Source organism: Betta splendens, chromosome 12 (assembly GCF_900634795.4).
Source record: "Betta splendens chromosome 12, fBetSpl5.4, whole genome shotgun sequence".
In the NCBI taxonomy this organism is placed as follows: Eukaryota; Metazoa; Chordata; class Actinopteri; order Anabantiformes; family Osphronemidae; genus Betta; species Betta splendens.
In genome coordinates this window covers 10,643,178-10,658,706 of record NC_040892.2, presented here as the reverse complement: position 1 = coordinate 10,658,706, position 15,529 = coordinate 10,643,178, and the positions used below count along the sequence as shown (strand labels likewise).

General features: G+C 42.6%; 1 protein-coding gene across 12 annotated transcripts in view; it reads left to right on the top strand.

The window, feature by feature from the left end:
- The first annotated feature begins 960 nt into the window (after positions 1–960).
- Positions 961–15,529, top strand: part of LOC114866914 (NACHT, LRR and PYD domains-containing protein 12-like) — a 29,706-nt gene continuing 15,137 nt past the window's right edge. For 6 of the 12 annotated variants that reach the window (XR_008696265.1, XR_008696262.1, XR_008696263.1 and 3 more), the window contains exons 1-6: positions 961–2,129; positions 3,164–3,301; positions 7,375–7,466; positions 7,776–7,925; positions 11,539–11,651; positions 11,812–13,597. Coding sequence is in view for 7 of the 12 variants with exons in the window: in XM_055513322.1 (XP_055369297.1) it covers positions 7,378–7,466; positions 7,776–7,925; positions 11,539–11,651; positions 11,812–13,597 (2,138 nt within the window). In the remaining 5 variants the exon portion in view is untranslated. Of the gene's footprint in view, positions 2,130–3,163; positions 3,302–6,407; positions 6,536–7,374; positions 7,467–7,775; positions 7,926–11,538; positions 11,652–11,811; positions 13,598–15,529 lie in introns of those variants that run through there. The other 6 variants (XR_008696261.1, XM_055513319.1, XM_055513318.1 and 3 more) reach the window with 6 other exon arrangements.

The following is a 15,529-nucleotide window of genomic DNA, read 5'->3' as shown; positions in this document are numbered from 1 at the left end:
CCGTGACCCCGCACTAGGGAGTAAGCGGTTAAGAAAATGGATGGATGGATGGAAAAGTTATATACATTAGAAAAACAAAAAAAAACATTTCCGTCTATTTCGCTCAAGCACTGACGTGCGTCATTGGTTGTCATAGCAATTAATTCATCAAGTCTATTTAAGGCCTGGACACGCTGGGCTTCCCCCCTTTGCACTGAGATGTTGAAATATTTACTGGCCGTTTGCAAGGTTCCTGTGAGGTGACTAAGAATACTAAGAGACTGTATTCAAACTTGTTGGACCACAATCACCTGGATTTTATAGAGAGACAAGACATCTGCCGGATTAAAACTTCTCAACAGAGACCCAAACGGAGCTGCAGAGACACCTCAATTGGAGCAGCAGCATCCCATCCACGTGATCAGTTCGGCTGTTGTCATTCTACTACACAGTCTTTCTGTATTCAGTCACCAGCCTTACACCAGTTCTTTGCCTGATGGTCAAGTCTTACTACCACGTTCCAGCGCTCTTGCTTTACTTACCCGTCGTTTAGTCCTTTTTGATAATTCACACATCTATTCACTCACTTTATAGTCTGATGCTTTTACTTCACCAGCGACAACAAAGATCCTGCAGCCCAGACCCAACAATGTAGAGACATATGTTAACAATACATCTGATGCTTCTTCTAGCATCCTGCGCTGCCTCCATCCTCCAGTGCAGATCAAGAGCCTCTGGATTCCAACCACATACAGTAGAGGAAGTGACTTATCACTGCTTCCTCTCATTGTTGTCCTTCCTGAGTAGAAGACAGTCAAGACGAGACATATCTGTAAGCGGTCTCTGGCGGATGCAGGTGTGTTGGGTTAATTGTGTAGGATTTTAAACCATACCATGACTTACCATAACTTCAATAAATATATTTGATGTTACATATATCGTCTACTTTGTATTGCTTTATGTTGTTCCACTGTGATATTGTGAATACATTGGTAAAATGGTAACAAATACTAAGGATATAACACCTGAAATGCTCAATAACATGCTGATATCGGCATAAATATACATGAAGGTCATATCAAGAAATTTTACTGGACCCTATCAAGGCAGAAATGTTTAGGACATTTGAAAATGAACAGTGCAACAAAATGAAATCAGGAATATCACCACCATGTCTGCTCCTTGATGACGCTGTCCAGGAAGTCCCAGTTTGGTTTAGACCAGGGGTGTCCAAACTATGGTCCGCAGCAAATTCTGAAAATATAATTGAATATGGCCCGCACGTGGCGCTTGAGCTCAACTCTGTTGCACTTCTCAGTTTCAACGCTAGATGGAGCCAGTCACAGAAGAGGTGCTTCTCTATTAAACAAAATTAAGCAAAGAAAAATATTATCCACGAGTCACCAGAAATGGCAGCACAGAAGAAACGCAAGACAGCAAGTGAGTGTAGAAGATTTCAAACACTGTGGGAAAATGAATATTTCTTTAAAGAAATCAACGGAAGGTGTGTCTGTTTGCTTTGCAATGACGGTCCGTCGACACTATGAGACCAAGCATCAGAGCTACGCATTGTACACAGGTGCCGAACGAGCACAGAAATTCAAGCAAACGGCAGCTAGCCTGCTAGCGTGTTCTTCGTGCTAACAAAATACAGGAAAACAGCAGCAAGCTAGGAAGTCGCACAACTTATTGCCCAGCATGGCAACCGTTCACCTCAGACGGTGGTTTCATGAAGCAGTGCCTCATCAAAGTCACAGAAGTAATGTGCCCGGAAAAAGTGCAGGATTCAACAACGTGAGCTTTTGCAGAAACACAGTGGTGCGGAGAGTCGAGGCCTTGTCATCTAAGATGAAACTCCAGCTGAGAGAAAGCTTGTGCTCTGATTTTTACTCGATAGCGCGCGATGAGAGCACAGACACCGCACAGTTTTTAAGTTTTTGGCGGGGAGTCGATGATATTTTTTGCTGTACGGAGGAGCTGCTTGATATGATGAGCCTAAAAGGCACAACGACGGGTGGAACTGTTTTTGACGCTGTGTCAGAGGCAGTTGAAAGGATGGAGCTTAAATGGCTGCTCTGTGGAGGAACAACGGATGGAGCTCCGCCATGACGGGAGAGCGCAAAGGAATGGCGTCCATGGTGTGCGTCACGGTAAAGACTTTATTACAGTATGAAATAGTACTTTCAAGTACTGCTAAAACCCAAACTATACAGTACAATACACAGATCTTTGTGTGGTGATAGTACATTTCTAGTAGAACAAGGAGAAAGTGGTCTCAGCCTGGAACTTTGCACCAAAGTCAAGTTATTAATCATCAAACTTGACTCTAAGGCCCATAGAGTATTACAATATGACATGGTAGTTTTAAATACTAATAAATCCTAAACTATACAGTAAAAATACACAGATCTTTTTGGGGTGATAGTACACTTCTAGGGCCTGGAACTATGCACCAAAGTCAAGTTATTAATCATAAAAGGTTTACAGTATGACATGGTAGTTTTAAATACTAATAAATGCTTAATTTTACAGTAAAAGTACACAGATCTTTATAAGCGACAGTTTTTCTATATATGCAATATTTTGTTTAGTAGTTTTCCATATTTTGAACAGACCAGACGTCTTGCTATGAAAAGAGAGTGGCAACGAGCGTGTTTTGTGCTCTGCTGTAAAGCGTAGCGAGAACCTGCAAGGCAAAGAACAGCTGGTGTCACACCTGAATGCGCACATGAAAGCCTTCTGTGTAAAGCTCCGCCTGTTTGAGACACAACTACGAAGCTTTAATGCTGCACACTTCCCTGCGCTGTCTGAAATCAAGTCTGCTTTTCCAAAGGCAGACCTTTCTGCTAAAAAGGAGAAATATGCTTCTGTAATTACTTCTCTCGTGACAGAATTCAATCAGCGTTTTCAATATTTTTCTGTCATTGAAAAACAAATCAAGCTGTTCTCATCCCCCTTCCTGGTGGATGCAGAAGTGGAGGAGAGTCTGCAGTTAGAACTGATTCAAATGCAATGTGGTGATTCTCTGAAGAGTCAACATCAGCTTCTCTTCCTCCCTGACTTCTATCAGAGTTTGGATCATCCAAGTTTCCTCTGAGACGCCACGCAAAAAGAATGATGAGCCTGTTGGGCTCAACATACATACAGTATGTGAACAAACATTTTCTCTGTTAAATCAAAACAGAAGCAGACTGAGATCCAGAATGACTGATAGCCATCTCTGTGTCTAAACCACCAAACTTTCTCCTGACATCCCAGCCATCCTTCAATCCAAAGGACAGCATCACTGCTCCCACTGAGAGCAATGTTCTTCACATTATAGGTGAGTTAGAAATACACACAGTAATCATGTGTCAATATGTCACCTCTTGTGTGTGGCCTGGGCCTTTGCTTATTTTTCTGTATTTGGACACCCCTGGTTTAGACTGTAACATCTACATGGACTAAGTCTGAAAATGAGCTATAAACACATTAGACCATGTCCTCATCTGTGAAAGCCTTGGTCAGAAATTTCGGCATTGTTTTAGAACAGGCTTTTACTGTTGTTGTTGGTTTTTCTTTTTCTGGCACCGACATCAGGTCCTGTCCTCTTATTTATATTTATTACTTTCTTTGCTTATTTAAGTTTATTTTTCTATTTCTTTGTTAGTTGCATGCTCCACCTTCTTCCTGTAGCTGTCCTTGCAGCTGCTGATTTTATATTTTAGGTCCCTTTGCACTCTGCACAGGGAGCAAAGTCTATCCACTAACAAAGAAATGATCAGTCCATAATTTCAATGGCAGGTTTATTTGTACACAACAATAACAAAAAAAAGTTATAAATGAATTTAAAAGGAAAAAAGTATGTGCCCCCTTTGCAAAAAGTCCTTTGCTACGTGGCAAAACCTTTGTTGGACATCACAGGGGTCAAATGTTTCTTGTAGTTGGCCACAAGGTTGGACACATCTCAGTGGACACTCCTCTTCGCAAATCCTCTCCAGTCATTAATGTTTCAGGGCTGATGTTTAGCAACTAGAACCTTCAGCTCCCTCCACAGATTTTCTATGAGGTCTGGAGCCAATCCTCTGTGCCTTGGCAGTGTGTTTTAGATCATTGTCATGCTGGAATACCCAACCATGACCTTGCGGGCACAGCTGGACTCCAGACCTTCACGGCGTCATGTGTTACCAACTGTTTTTTTGGTTACTATGATCCAGGTGCCTTGAGATCATTGACTAGGTCCTCCCGAGTAGTAGCAGCAGCAGCTTGGCAATGGGCTTGTAGCCCATTCCAGCGATGTGTATGTCCACAATCTTGTCTCTGACATCCTTGGCTCTTTGGTCTTGACCATGTTGAAGAGTTTGGAACCTGAATTGAGTGATTGCTTCTGTGGACAGGTCTTTTTCATACAGGTAGCAAGCTCGTTACCTGTCATGGGAGCCAGAGATCTTGCCGACTGATAGGGGTCAAATACTGTACTTATTTCCTTCATGAAAATGCAGATTCATTTATATCTGAACTGCAGAGTGAGTCCCAGTCTGTGGTGTTAAAACAGTCCTTTAGTTCCTCTGTTGCCTCCTCTGTCCAGATCTTCACTGTTTTCACTGTGGTGTCTGCTGATTCACCACGGAGTGTAAGCTGAGAGAGATGAACCAGGTTGTGATCAGAGCATCCTAAAGGAGGGAGGGGGGCAGAGGCATATGCATTTTTCATGTTAGTATATAAAAGACCCAGACTTTCCTTGTCTCTTGTGTGGCAGTTAACGTACTGGATGAAGTCCACTGAACAGGCTGGCGGAGAGGGGAGAGCAGGCATGGTTAACATCCCCAGAGATGAGAATCAGGGCGTTTGGGTGCTCTCTCTGCCGCTTGGCTACGGTGTAGTGCACGTGCTCACACGCAACAGCGGCGTCGGCCGACGGAGCGATGTGAGCGGTGACTACTAGCACCTGGGAGAACGTGGGAGGTAGCATGGCCGAACGCTGACAGCCACCCGTTTAATGTCTCTGCTACAGTGCCATTCTTTAACAGTGATTTGGTTATCTGTCGTTCACAAACACCACTGGTACCACCCCATTCCTGTTTGATCAGAAACCTACTGGACATCTAAAAAAAAAATAAAAGGTTAACACACCAGCATCAAGTAATCTGTCACATAAGTAAAAAGTGGATTGAAGTCCTGTGTAATTATAAAATGAGCCAGCTGAAGCCACATGCCATGTCTGATGTAGTGTTGCTATGCCTTTTCAGGTGCTGCTGCAGCTGCTAATGGCTTAATGTTAGGTAATTTTGTGTCTTTTTTGTGTAAAGTTAATTAGAACCATTGATTGATTGACTACTGCTCCAGCCACTAGAGCTCCCACCACTGGCTTTAGCTTGGCTTCTGCCTCTCCACCACAGCTAGCTTCTCTTTGCAAGGCCCTGGTGGGACAGGTTCATCATCTGGCTGTGTCCTGACCTTCAGTATACAATTGTTTGTGCAATTTCCACAGTGTAGGAAACTGTAAATGCTTCACTGGAGGCAGTTGCTTCTTTACCCAGTTATTGTTTAATAATTAGTGAGAACTGTTCAGTTTGTTGTACTGATCATATTTCTGTTACTGATTCATGAGACAGTTAGAAAATGTGGACTGAGTGAATCCACTTCGATGTGTTTGTCTTTGGAATCTTATTTGACCTTAAGAAGCTTCCCTATAATTTAACCAAATTAGTCTCCATGTAATTATCTTCCCCTGTCTGTCAAACAAATGCTAATATGCACATGTAAGACGCTGACGCCAGCAGATGGTCAGTTGATCTCCTGCTTGTGACGAGGACAAAGCTGAAGATGTCTGTCTGATGTTCTTCTGTTGATGCATACTTGTAGGGCTAGATGTTCTTCCTGTGGTTGGATTCTTGGAGCCGTCTGGAGAAAGTCCAACATGATACTGGTCCAATGTTTTAATCACCTCAGCCTGATTCTGTCAGAAGATGATTGTTGTCTGACATTTATAGACCAAGTGACACAACCACAGTGGAGTTAGTGTAAGAGGTTTTAAGGCGGAGGTCAGGAGCACAGTAATCAGGGTCTTTATAAGTCAGATTGAAAAAAAATTAGCTTGATCTTATGACGTTCAGGAAAACTTGGATGTTTTGGTATAAACGTCGTCCTCTGGTGGACATGAGTCATTAACACGTGTTTATAGCAGCAGAGGAAAGTTTGTGTGAAGTTTTGTTTTTATTGTGGCATTAGCTCAAGAGGTACAGCTGTTGGCTGACTTCCCCAAGTCATGTGCCTAAGTGTCCTTGGGCAAGACACTGAACCCCAAGTGCTAAAACCGGGCCACTTAGGGGTTCATATTACATATACGTGTATACTGTAGCAGCACATATAGCAGCTCTGTCACCGATGTGTGAATGTGAGTGTGCTTGCACGTACAAATGGGTTAGTGTGAATTGAAGCTGACATCGTAAAGAGGGGGAGGTGCCAGTGAAACTTGCAGTGAAATTGCTTAGTGTAACTTCCTTGTTTTGAGAAGTGAATTGCTTAGTGTAACTTCCTCGTTTTGAAGTTAAAAATAAGAAGAAGTAAAGTCAGGGTGAGTGGTTAACAACACTACTGAGTCTGTTTGTTATTTTGGGAAAGAAGAGACACGATCTATTTCTGTCAAACTTACACTCACAAGAACCGAATGTGAGGAGTTGATGGTGTTCAGGGTGTAGCTCTTATTTGTTATTTGTCCTGGTTGTGGTTCTCACAGTCGGTGATTCTGATTGCTTAGACTGACGGAGATCCAGAAATGTGTTGGCTTTATGTTTCTGCTGAATTTCTTATGTTCTGTTGATGTTTCGAGTTTACCAGTAACCAGGTTAACTGGTGACCTACTGGTCGCTCGTCATTTAGCTGTTGGAAGCAGCACTTTGGCTTCTCCATCACTACAGGAATTAAACTGATGTACTGTAAACAGTGTTTGAAGTTTAACAAGAATCGGTCTGTTCAAATGTTGCTCCTGCTGTAGTGTGTAGCTGAAATCAAATAAGGACTGTAACATGTCACCTATTAAACTGTTCTGCATCACTATGTGAGATTAGAAATGATAGGTTGAGACTCAAAGCCTCTGAACCAGCGACGGATCAGCTCCTGTTTCAGCCTCATTGAATCCTGCGATGTCAGACAGTCTCTGAGCGGCCAAAGCAGCCTGTGAACACAGTGGCTGTATTTAAAGCACTTCATGTCTAATACTCTTCGTCACATGGTGTAAAACTGTAGAGAAGCCAACTGACATGAGCCAGTGTTTGCAGAACATGAAACTCAGAATAAAGATCTGTCCAATATTAGACTCCTATTAAACAAAGGCACAAAAGTCAGTGTGTGAAACTCTGGACTCTGATTCACTTTAGCTTTAGCTCTTTAGCTCTGGATTTTTGGGTTTTTCAGAATATGAGTGTTTGTGTGTGGGAAGAGGATGAAGCAGAGTCTCCAGGATGCATATCTGCATACAGTGCTGAACCTGGAACCTCTGACACAAAGTAAGAATTGATTCAGATTCACTGATATGAATCATAGTTAGTTTATCCTCAGGATTCTCTATATCTTGTAGATTCATCTCTGATCTAATAACCTAACTGAATGAATGTCTTTATGAACATGACTGTGACCTATATTGTTCACATTCTGCTGTTTGAACTGCTGTTTGTGTAGACATGATCATTAAGATGAACAATGAAATGACTGATGACACACAGAGAAATGATTTGTTTGTTCACCAGCACTTACCTTTTGTTCCCTGCCAGATCGTTAGTTTATTGAGTTTGTTGACTTTGTATGACTCTGTATAGTTGCCTGCCTGATCACCGTTCTGCCAGGTTAACCTCGTCGTCTTCTGGATCAGAGGAGGTTCTGGATGACTTGGACCTATACAATTACAACACATCAAAGGAGGGACGATGGAGACCGATCCCAGCTGTGAGGAACTGCAGAAAGTTTAAGTAAGTCCAACGTTAATGTGATCATTAATATTCTACAGCAAAAAAAGCTGAAACCTCAGTGTTAAAGAGAAACACTTCACACACAAAGAATCTAAACAATCACAGTCTGAAAACATCAACTACTGGTTCCTAGAAAACATCTTTGTTGTCTTCAGCTCTTTGACAATCAGATCAAAGCAGCTGTAAAGTTAATGAACATTGTTGGGTCTAAAGTAACCACCAACACTTTTCATAGGACAAAGGACAACAAAGCACAACAACCCAACAACTTTTACTTGCACAAGGGGAGCCCGTCTGAGGTCTTTAATGTTGTAAGCGTTTCACCCAGGTACTGCGAAATCCAACAATCTCCCCTTAGTGCAGGCTTTTTATTAAAATGTGACACGCCTTGAAGTTGCATGATATGGGCATATGGTATGGTTACAATGAATACAGCAAAGTATAACATGTTCCTGTTACTGACAGCATTAAAACATTGAACGCATATATCCTTCATAATGACAACATGTAAAAAACAATAATAATGTGGGTGATGTAACATAATAATAGGAAAATTATAAATCAGTCAGTAAATCATATTTACTCTAACAAACATCAGTATCTTCTCTCATTCATTGCTTGATGGTGCTTTAATTCAAATCCAACAGATAAAACTTAGCTATGAAGAGTTTCTTGAGATTTGTTTCAGTTTCTGCTGAAACAAATCAAACAGATCAATGAGACCATTAAAACCAACTTCTCATCAGGCACCATGGAAACAAGTGTGAAGTCAAACCAACGTGTCTCCAAAACAGGCAGAAGTAAAGGAGAAGACAAACTGACCCCCTGACATTGTTACAACCAATAGGAGGTTTGTACATTAAACCACAGACTAGTGTTTATATTTGGGGGCACAGGTTTTATGCAAGGTTTTAACAAGAATTAATATTAAGGCCGTTAAATTATTTACTGACCAAGAAGCCACTGATTTGGTTCCAGCTTCAAGTCTACTCCCAATCACGTTGTTCATTAAAATGAATGGATCATGTCGAACCAGCACCTCGACACAATGTTGGTTAGTTGCATTTTCCACGTCACATTATTTGTACATTGATCAAATTAAAATGTTTTTTACATGTCACATTCTGTGAGGGTGCTTTTATAGAGATGTGTGTCCAGTCAATTACATTAACTAAACCGGCTCTCGCTGCAAATTGTGCTTTATTTGTTACCCTTATCAACAATTGTATGGAAAATTGATATACTGTACCTTGCTGACATACTTATGATTGCCTCCAACACAGCTGCTTTACTCTGGAGAGAACTGACCTTTGACTTTACACTTGTTTTCATGGCGTCTGATGAGAAGTTGGTTAAAATGGTCTCGCTGTTTGGTTTGTTTCAGCAGTGACTGTGTGATGAGTCAAATAAGTTGTTAGATGTAAACACATATCAACTGTAGCATGGCTCAGCTCAGTGTTCACTACTATGGGGTGCCGAATGTAAAAGGAGCACCTATAACTAGTTTTCTCACATTTAACTAAATGACACAACATGTTTTCTCACATTTACTTAATAGTGCAAAAGTTTAGATGTAAATGTAAATGTTAAATGATCGCCGAGTGTAAAACTCATGAATTTGCAAGTAGACTCCACCCTTACCCTCAAACAGCGCTGGTCTCAGATGAGACACGCGAACCCAAACACCTCAAACAGTGCGCGCAAACCCCGCCCACATCTGATCTGGAAACTTTTGTTTTTAGCCTGGACGTAACTTCGGCTAGCTAGTAAAGTTAGCCAACTAATTCTCCACCGGCGCCACAGAAATATTCTATTTAAACCTACTTAACTCCTCATTAATGGTGTTTACGACAGAACAGCAGTTTGAAGCGGAGCCTCAGCCCACACACCTGCCGTTACAGCACGTGCAATCTCCCCCAACGGGAGGGAGTCGGAGCTGGCGGCCATGATGGCTTCGACTTTAGGTTTCTCTTCAGTATTGTCATCGATCCAGAGTCACATGTGGGCGGAGCTATGCGTACTGTTTGAGGTGTTTGAGTCCGTGTCACTGATCTAGGATCATAGGGGGTGGAGTCTACTTAAATATTAAGTTTTGCACCCGGCAATCATTTAACATTTACATTTAACATTTACATTTATATTTAACACTTACATTCAGATTTTTGCACATTTAACTAAACAAAACATGTGTCATTTAGTTAAATATGAAAAAAATAGTTATAGGTGCTCCTTTTACATTCGGCACCCCATACACTACATGACCAGTCTGTAGCTCCCTCTGGGGCCATTGTCCTGCTGGTTTTCCTATTCTCCCTGCCCCAGCTCCTACTGATAACCTTGATCAAATGTGTTCAATCAGTGAACAGCTGGAAAAGCCAACTGGCACACCTGATCAAGGTAATCAGCAGAGAGAGGTGGGAAACAAACAGGCACAGCGATCCTCAACGGGATTTGAGACCCCTGTTCTAATAGGTCCTCCAACAGATCCTCGAACTGATCCTCTGCCACTGAGCCATCATTAAAGAACAGCAGTTTGTACATCCTCTCAGCTAATTACAAACATGTAGCTGTATATTAATTGTTTGCTGTTTTTCTGTAAATAATGATCATCTTCACATGTTTAACAAGTTTCCAGTTTCACCTCTTAGTGTCAGCTATTGGTCACCTGAAGCTTCTTTAGCCAATAGGCGTGGATCATGTCAGGGCCAGGTGCTGTCCAGTTTTTCATACCTGAGACTCTCTGTTGGATGTCTGCCACTGTGATAGTCACTGGATTCTGTTCAGGGAGGTTGCTGTGGTCTTCCCTCAGATCCACCAGCCACTGTGCATCGCTGTTGTGTAACGCCTCCCTTTCCCATATATCTTTCCAGTACTGTTCAGTTTCCAGCCTTGGTGGGTCTACTCTGCTGTTATTACCCTGCCATTGAGAGTACACTTTCGCAGGTTGTGTTGCGAACAGCCGGTTGATTCGTCTGGCTTCGTTGTCTCTGGTGTATCTCTTTAGGCGTCTTGTAGCCTTTGCTTGGCAGTTTTGAGTGCTTCAGGTATGGTCATCTGGCTGTACCTCTTGGGCATCGGTCTTTTCAGTGCACCTCTCTGGGCCTCTCTCATTTGGCTCACTTCCCTCCGAGCTGCCTTGATTTTTGCCTCCAACTTCGTTGGTAAACAACCTTCATATCAATGGCTGAACTTTGAAGTTTCATAAAATGAGTTCCTCAAATTATTAAAACACTGTTTCTTCTGTATTTCAAAACGATGCAGTAAAATTAGTTAATATTTGCTCTGGTAGTAGTCTATGAAGTACTAAGTAGTACTGTGAAGGAATGGTTCTAATAATTTGAGAAACTCATTTTATAAGAGGTCAAAGTTCAGCTATTGGTTTCAAGGCCGTTTACTGTTTAATACTTTAGTAATTAATTATTCCACAACGGTGCACTAATATGGGTTGATATTTGCTGTGGTACTAGTCTATGAAGTACTAAGCTGATTAGTGTTTGAGCCAGAGGAACCAGACTGATGCTGTGTTCAGACAGAGCAGTAAATCACGTTTCTTGGTCTCTGGACCATCTCAGCTTCTACAGTGTTGGACTCATTAGTTTTGTTGTGTTGACAGAGAGAAGAGCAGTCGTGTTCCTGTGGAGGAGCAGCCGTCCCGCTGGGCTGTGGATCCCGTCGATATCAAATGGGGACACTGGTTTAGACCAACACTGTCCAGCACCATCCAAAGTAAAACTAAATCATCATTTCAAGACTTACTTTGATACAATCACAGTTGTTCTGTGCATTTCATATTTCTTACATTTTCTAAAATACTAAATCATTTGTGTGTCACAAAAAGAACAAGTGTGACTTTTAGTTCAGTCTCTGTTGTTTCTTTTTCTTTCAGTAGATGCTGCTCTGCAGGAGGCTTTAGATGAACATAAGCTCAGTCTGAGGAGCAGAAGTAAACGTGTGACTGAAGGAGGTCAAACAGGAAGTGGAGTCCTCCTCACCAGCATCTACACTGAGCTCTACATCACAGAGGGACAGAGTGAAGAGGTGAACACCCAACATGAGGTGAGGCAGCTGGAGACAGCTTCCAAGAAGAAGACCCTCCATGAGGCTCCCATCAAGGTCCACAACATCTTTAAAGCCTCTTTTGCCACACATGGACCCATCAGACTGGTTCTGACCAACGGCATCGCTGGTGTTGGAAAAACCTTCACGGTGAAGAAGTTCACTCTGGACTGGGCCGAGGGCCGAGAAAACCCAGACGTCAGTGTTCTGGTTCTGCTGTCGTTCAGGGAACTGAACCTGATCAGAGATCAGCAGCACAGTCTTCTCACGCTGCTCCATGTTTTCCATCCAACGCTCCAGAAGGTCCCAGCAGAGCAGCTCGCTGTCCTGAAGCTTCTGTTCATCTTTGACGGCCTGGATGAAAGCAGACTCTCACTGGACTTCAGCCACAGGGAGCTGGTGTCTGACGTCACACACACGTCATCTGTCAACGTGCTGCTGACCAACCTCATCCAGGGGAACCTGCTTCCCTCGGCTCTAGTCTGGATCACTTCCCGACCTGCAGCGGCCCATCAGATTCCTCCTGCGTGTGTGGACAGGGTCACAGAAGTACGAGGCTTCACCGACGCCCAGAAGGACGAGTACTTCGGGAGGAGATACAGGCGCAAGAAGCTGTCCAGCAGAATCATCTCACACGTCAAGACGTCCAGGAGCCTCCACATCATGTGTCAGATCCCAGTGTTCTGCTGGATCACTGCTACGGTTCTGGAGCACATGTTGACTGCAAGGCATAGAGGAGAGCTGCCCAAGACCCTGACACACCTGTACTCACACTTCCTGCTGGTCCTGACCAAGAGGAAGAGGAACAAGTATCATGAGGGACATGAGACCAGTCCACAGGAGCTGACGGAGGCTGACAGGGAAGTTTTCCTGAAGCTGGGGAGGCTGGCGTTCAAACATCTGGAGAAAGGAACCATCATGTTCTACCAAGAAGACCTGGAGCAGTGTGGTCTAGACGTCACAGAGGCCTTGGTTCACTCAGAAGTCTGTACTCAGATCTTCAGGAGAGAGAGTGTGATCCTCCAGAAAACAGTCTACTGCTTTGTTCATCTGAGCGTTCAGGAGTTTCTGGCTGCTGTTTACATGATGCACTGTTACACCAACAGGAAGATGAAGGATGTGGAGGAGTTTCTGGATGAAGGCTACAATAACACAAGGTTAGATCACCTCTTGTATAAAACCATGTATAGATCCTTCCACAGTCCAAATGGCCACCTGGACCTGTTTGTTTGTTTCCTTCATGGCCTCTGTCTGGAGTCCAACCAGAGAATCTTAGGAGGTTTGCTGGGTCACACAGAGACCAGTCCAGAAACCACCCAGAGAATCATCAACAACCTGAAGGAGATGAACAGTGATAGAATTTCTCCAGACAGAAGCATCAACATCTTCCACTGTCTGATGGAGATGAACGACCACTTAATCCATCAGCAGATGCAAGAGTTCCTGAAGTCAGAGAACAGATCAGAGGAACTGTCCTTGTTCCAGTGCTCAGCTCTGGCCTACATGCTGCAGATGTCAGAGGAGGTTCTGGATGAGCTGGACCTGTGGAAATACAACACATCACCGGAGGGACGACAGAGACTGATCCCAGCTGTGAGGAACTGCAGAAAGGCTCAGTAAGTCCAACATTAATGTGATCAATAATATTCTACAGCAACATGAAGCTGAAAGAGAAACACTTCACACACAGAATCTAAAAATTCACAGTGTGAAAACATCAGCTACTGGTTCCTAGAAAACATCTTTGTTGTCTTCAGCACTTTGAGGATCAGATCAAAGCAGTTGTAAAGTTAGTGAACATCAGTATTTTCTGTTTTTCTTCTTGATGGACTTTTAAGTCAAACTCAACCGGGGAAACTTGTTTGACATGTTATAACAGCTGATGGTCTGTCATTGTCGGTTCGTTGTTGATGTTTCTGTATGTAGATGTACTTTTCCCCAGTCTTGTGCTCTGTGTTCCTGTCCTGAATCAAGGTTTGTCTACTCCATGTGCCTCCAGATGATAGATGATCTATAAGATAGACAAGTTTCACATTACAGATATCTGTAAGGACAAGTTCAAAATGTAATTAAAGACTACAACTACATTTTGACAAGTTGCAATTCCAATACAAATATCTTTACACGGCACTGATATCTGACTAATAAACGGCTTATCTCCAAAGCTGGAGAGGTAGTAAGAAGGTGATTAATGTCATGTTCTGTGGAAAAATAAAACAAAATAAAATAAAAGTCTTTGATTTAACTAAATGACAATGACTAAAGTCTCCTCAATGTAGTAATAAACAGAGTTGCAGAAGCACCAAATACAGCTCTAATAATATCGGATTATCAAACATATTTGCCACATCAAGGCTACTTATATATTATTATCCACAGAGAAACACAATTACACACCTTTTGATTAAATAACTTTTATTTGACAATAAAACATGGACTGTGATCCTGAACAACCATGTATCAGGGAGGGTTTAATAGTCAGTCTGCTCTGATGCAGTTCTCACACACAACCAGCAGATGTCGTTGTTCTGACTGTCACATGGTGTCGAGCAATGTGCCAATTTCAAACCAACTGTGTCATAGTTGCTCAGTGATTCACGAGGCTTCGATTTCGCCGCCTCTACTATCTACGCATGTTTCTTTTGTACATCTCAGTCAATGTAGAACTGAGCCCAGATAAATGTGGTCTCCAAAACAGGCAGAAGTGAAGGAGAAGACGAACTGACCTCCTGACATTGTCCAGCAACTAACCACAGACTTGTTTTTTGCGTCGTATTTGGGGGGAACAGGTTTTATGCGCAACAAGAATTAATATTAAGGCCGCTAAATTATTTACTGACCAAAAAGCCACTGATTTGGTTCCACCTTCAAGTCTGTTCCCAATCATGTTCATTAAAAGGAATAATGCCGAATCAGCACCTCGACACAATGTTGGTTAGCTGCATTTTCCACATCACAGATTATTTGTACGTTGATCAAATTAAAACATTTTTTCACATGTCACTTTATCCTGTTATTGTTAGGATTCACCACACAAGATGGCGGCTTGAGTGCTCGGAGGTCCATTTGGACCGAGTCAGAGCCAGGAGAGCAGAGGTACAAAATTAAAGTTTAACTTTAATGAACCAAACCCGAAACCCACTAGAACCAAAAAAACTCCTGCAACACTAAACATAAAAAAACAGGAGGGGCAAATACTCAATAAACAAAAAAACAGATGACCTTACATGAACAAAACGCAGCTAGAGCATGGCATGAACAACATGAACAATGAATTACACAGAAAACAAGAGCCAATGCACGTCTTATATGCAGCGCAATGCGTGACTAACATGAGCAACCTGACTCAGCAAGAATCGGTGGTTATGGCATATGAAGAGGCAAAACATGAACTAAAGATGGGTGCCTTTGCACGTCTTACAGGCAAAGCAATGCGTGACTGACAGGAGACAGTGTCCCTTAAATGTCCATATCCTGGCTTGAGCAGCGTGGTGAGGTGACAATGACCCAGCAGCGCGTGAAGGGCTGGAGGAGTCTTTAAAGGGAGG